This window comes from Sphaeroforma arctica, assembly GCF_001186125.1.
Source record: "Sphaeroforma arctica JP610 unplaced genomic scaffold supercont1.1986, whole genome shotgun sequence".
Lineage (NCBI taxonomy): Eukaryota > Ichthyosporea > Ichthyophonida > Sphaeroforma > Sphaeroforma arctica.
Genome location: NW_014038572.1, coordinates 4,692 through 9,554, shown reverse-complemented (window position 1 = coordinate 9,554; position 4,863 = coordinate 4,692). Strand labels below are relative to the sequence as shown.

Below are 4,863 nucleotides of genomic sequence, written 5' to 3'. Positions count from 1 at the left end.
TATATATTATATAATATACTAATACTATGTTATTTATTTTATTATAGATATATATATAATATATATATATATATATATATATATATGTATATATATATGTATATATATATATATATACATATCTTAACGATTTTGAAAGATACATCGGGTTTTCTATGCTGTCCACTACATATCTGCCATATTCTGTATTTATCGTAAGTATTGATCTTATGACCAAATAGACCCGCAATTCAAGGAAGAGGTGACCTCCCAATTGCTATCGCCTGTCGCTCTCAGACTATCACTAGAGCATAAGCCCAAGAAGGTGGGCGTCAAGAAATGGCAGCCGTGTATAGGGGTTGTGAAAGGGTCCGCTCTGTTTCTGTATAAGGGATCCTCCACGACGGTAAGCCTTGAACTATTTTACCCTGCTTTGAACGTTCGTGTGGGGTCGGAAGTGTAACCATGTGCGCGTGTTCGTATCTAGGACGAGCGATTCAGCGGTGCACGCTAGTCTACATTAGTGTGTTGGTGTTTGCCAAGCATTTTCAGTGTAGCTTCCAGAAAACTCGTACATATGCATACACGGTGTATGCCATATGCACCAGCATCGGTCATCCAAGCTTTTGGGCTTGCAATTCGACATAGAGATGCGCATTGAGGTGTGAGACGCTGTGAATGCTTATTGCAATCCTTGGCTGCTTCATTTGTCTACCAAAATTGTTGTAATCTCACGAAATGGTTTATATTTTCTTTCGCTTTCGTCCGATGGTACGCCTTATTGCAATAAACTTCTATACTGGCTACGAGATAGATACGCATCATTACTCGCACATTCTACACATTTCTGTGCCTAGGCTAGAGCTGGTTGCTTGTATAGAACAGTTGGCTGCTATATATCGGTTTAAAAGCCCGAGTTGTGACAGACCTAGCAATGGAAGACAATTCTACCAGATTGATAGATTAACTAGAGATTACCTACCTCATATCACAACGGGGCTTGAATCGTACTTTTGTGGAAAATGTTTTTTTGGATATGCTGGTGTGGAATTGTGTTCAGGTACATTGTATTTGCATGTGAATACACACCTATTTGTGTTTCTATGCAAACAAGTACAGATAGATGCACGCATCAAAGTAACGCACTAGCGGTAAATTCATGATATACCTCCCCACATATGTCGCTGAGGATTAAGTTATACATGTATACATGTGAATATATCGATGTATAGTTGGTGACTTATCGGACCATTTCATACTCTTCTTTCGCCAGTGGGTAGAATTCTTTTCGTTACACCGATTGAATAGGCAATGCCCTTTTGCTTCTCATGCAGCGAATATACGATTATCAAATTTTGTTCTCACAGACCACATAAGCGGGTAGGTGTATCCATTGATTTCTGATCTCTTCTCCCCAACCCTATACGCGCAACAGGAAGCCCCCTTCAAAGCGATCTCACTTGCACGGTACGAGTTGGCGGTTTCCGAGAGTGCAACCGCGACGCACAAACTAGACACCACACAGCTCACTGTAGGGGCACCCATCAGCCTACCGCAGCCAGATGCATCCGTGCCCAACTCACATGTACAAAACTCGCAGGACAAACCTGTGGGACTTGCGGCCGGAGCTAGCTCGCGCGAGAACACTATAAAGAAGAAAGACGGGTATGGCTGTTGTAGACGCGTTGGTACTTGTTAGTGGGCGTTTACTACGTAGTGCACTGCGTCCAAGGGGCCATACGTGCTTTTATCTTCGGGGATCTGTGTGTGTAGGCGTGTGTATCTTGGCAAATGTGCTCTGATATGGGTTATATAAACATATGGATGGGTCTATGTGTACATGTGTGTGTATGTGAACGGGATATATCCGTTCCGTATCCGTTCTTAAGCTCCGTGTGATATTTCCCAATGTTTGTACTATCCAATGTATACACCAGTTGCAAGGTAGGCTCTTTCAGAATACTTATGCCATCCGATATCCACCCCTTTCGGGTTCTGTATACAGTCGGATATCGCGCAGCAAAAGTGTGGGTGACAGTTTAGCACCGCGGAAGAGTTCAAGTGCTGGTATTGGTGCTTCACCCAGCGCAATCCGACGTAATGGACTGTCAGTGTTTGATCCCATCAGCCCAATCATTGGGTATGTACATGTGATCACCACTTGCGAATCTGCAAACGCCATTCTTCGCATCTTTACAAGTGTATGTACCCCTCTACCCCACACATAGCGTCTATCGCGAGCTTTGTCTCACGTTCATATACCTATTTCGTACGATTATTCGTCGCATGCCATCTAGGTCTAAGGCCAGTCTACGGGCCGTAGAGTACAACGATCTTCTGAAACTGCTGAAAGTGGCCAAGAGCATCCGTGAGGAAGTATGTCCGTTTTACATTATTTGTCCCCACCATTTTGTGATACTGCAAACGTAGGCACACGGTACTCTCAACTGCGGAAGTGCTTGCGTGAGCGAAATGCTTACAAGCGCATGTGTGTGTATCTGAATACTCTCCATTGTCGAGTGCAAGTGCGGTATAGACATTCAATACCAAGTGAAATTGTAGCCGTGTGTATGCCGCGCTGTCCAAGCCACCGATAAGTTACACTGAATGGAGTTTCTGTTCTATTTTCAGACTTAATCAGGCACTCAGATTGTTGATCGCAATTTCTTCAACAGTTTCTCCAATTTCCTGCGTAGCTACAATAGCTTATATGTGACAAAGCCAACGGAGGGCATCTTCCTGCCTATGCCAAAGCTTATCTTGCTCTTCCTCTCTCACTGTATGATTATGCGTGCATTTGTGTGGACATCGCTGCTTCTGGTTGAATGGTGTACACGTTTATGTAAACGTGTCCGTGCATTCTGTGTGCATGTGCGACATAGTATGTAGCAGCGAATCCGAAGAAGGCCGGTACCAGCAGGCATACATCCCGCACCGGCAAAGAGGGAAAGATGCGCGGCACACTCAAGAAAACGAACACCAAGTTTATGACCTGGTATAAAACGGTATGTGCGAGAGCCATCCTGAGCTGCAGCGCTTTCTGACGGTTCATTGACGATTCAACACACGTACGCTATCCCTAGACACAGTTTCTGTGGTGAAGTGTGTAGTGTGACGATGGCATAGTGCAGCAAATCTGCTATTTGTGTGGGTACGCAATCACCTGTTCTATTTGTGTAGTTCAGTCTATCGCCTAATATACCGCGTTCGGAGTGGCACGACTGTTCTGTCTGTGTAACACAATGCGTCGTTCCGTCGTCACCGAGGCATGCTTACATCCCACGATTTAATTTGCAAATGTCCATGAGTTACTACAGTATTGGCTTTCCACAGTATGACACGACGGATAAACTTTGGGATTTCATGAAGTCCCAAAGTCCTTTGTTTGTGATTATGTAGTTTTGAAGCCGTTGTCTTCCATGCTATTTGATTGTAGTGCCAATAGGTATATGTATACCTACTGGGCTGTTAGAACGAATACCAACAGGTTCAATCTCTATTTATCCTTTCTTTCGTGACTACTGACCTGAAAATTGGGTCACGTCACGGGCTGTTGAGGTAGTATCTCCAATAGGCACTAAGGTTTGCAACAGATACGTGCTGACACAGGAAGTATAAGCATCTGTCCAGATGTATGCTTGCAACTGAATAGTCTCTATGGTTATGCCCACAGCTGCGAACTCAACAGAGGGTGTTTGGCGTGAGTCTGGAGGATTACTTTGCGATACATTCGACAGAAACCGTACCTCTGGTGGTGGAGAAGTGCATCGGCGAAGTGGAACGCAGGAATGGTGCGTCTGTGGCAGGCATCTATAGAGTGTCTGGCAGCAAAGTGCAGATCGAGGTGTGTTTGTGAGTTGGTAGTTATGTAGCTGGGTATGTGTGTGTGCATGGTTACATGGGTGCGTTCGTGTTAGGTATGTGTGCTAGTTACTGCTGTATTTATATGTGTGTCAGGGGTGTATGTATATGTGTGTATGCATGTGTGTTGTCTGAGGGCGTATGTACGTTTTATATTTATTGCTGTTGTAATTTGCAACTACAAAATTTCACCCGAGTGCTAATCTACAGCTTATTCCCTTTACTATAGCAATTAAAAGCCGAATTTGACTCGAACACGGAAGCCGTCACTCTGGAACGAGAAGACATATATGATGATATCCATGTCATATGGTATGTGTATACACCATTTCATTCATTGTATGCGTTGCCAGCATGTACAGCGAAAAGGTGCCTTTTTTGTCGTCGATAATAACCAAACCACCATCATGCATCTGCACAAACACACATTGTAGCGGGTGTTTAAAACTCTACTTCCGCGAGTTGCCTGAACCACTGATACCGTACAAATTGTACGCCGACTGCCTCAGAGCGGGCGAATGTACGGATACAGCTGAGAGGACATCCGCTGTGTCAGAGATCATCACAATGGTGGGTGATATGGTCGTATAATGTGCGCATCAAATTCTACAAGATTCACTGTGATTCTGGTCTGTGCAACAGAATCACAATATATTGTATTATAGTATGTAGATATGCATGTATTCATGCATGTATGTACGTATGTATGTACGTACATACGTACGTACGTACGTATGCATGTATGTATGTATGTGTGCATATACGTATGTGTGTCTTTGTGTGCGTTTGTGTGTGTATATGTATGTATGTATGTATGTATGCATGTATGTATGTATGTGTGTCTCTGTATGCGTTTGTGTGTGTGTATATGTATGTATGTATGTATGTATGTATGTGTGTGTGTGTGTGTATGTATGCATATATATGTGTGTATGTATGGATGTATTTATGTATGCATATATATTTATGTATGTATAGATGTATTTACATATATTTATATATATATGCACACACATAAATATA

The 4,863-nt window shown here is 43.1% G+C and overlaps 1 protein-coding gene across 1 annotated transcript in view; it reads left to right on the top strand.

The window, feature by feature from the left end:
• Window positions 1-220: 220 nt before the first annotated feature.
• Window positions 221-4,863, top strand: part of SARC_11972 (hypothetical protein) — a gene marked incomplete at its 5' end in the record, with an annotated part of 8,981 nt that continues 4,338 nt past the window's right edge. Inside the window, 8 exons of the mRNA XM_014293931.1 lie at window positions 221-385; window positions 1,415-1,644; window positions 1,985-2,119; window positions 2,277-2,355; window positions 2,862-2,984; window positions 3,653-3,823; window positions 4,070-4,152; window positions 4,275-4,410. Of these exons, the coding sequence (XP_014149406.1) occupies window positions 221-385; window positions 1,415-1,644; window positions 1,985-2,119; window positions 2,277-2,355; window positions 2,862-2,984; window positions 3,653-3,823; window positions 4,070-4,152; window positions 4,275-4,410 (1,122 nt within the window). The remainder of the gene's footprint in view (window positions 386-1,414; window positions 1,645-1,984; window positions 2,120-2,276; window positions 2,356-2,861; window positions 2,985-3,652; window positions 3,824-4,069; window positions 4,153-4,274; window positions 4,411-4,863) is intronic.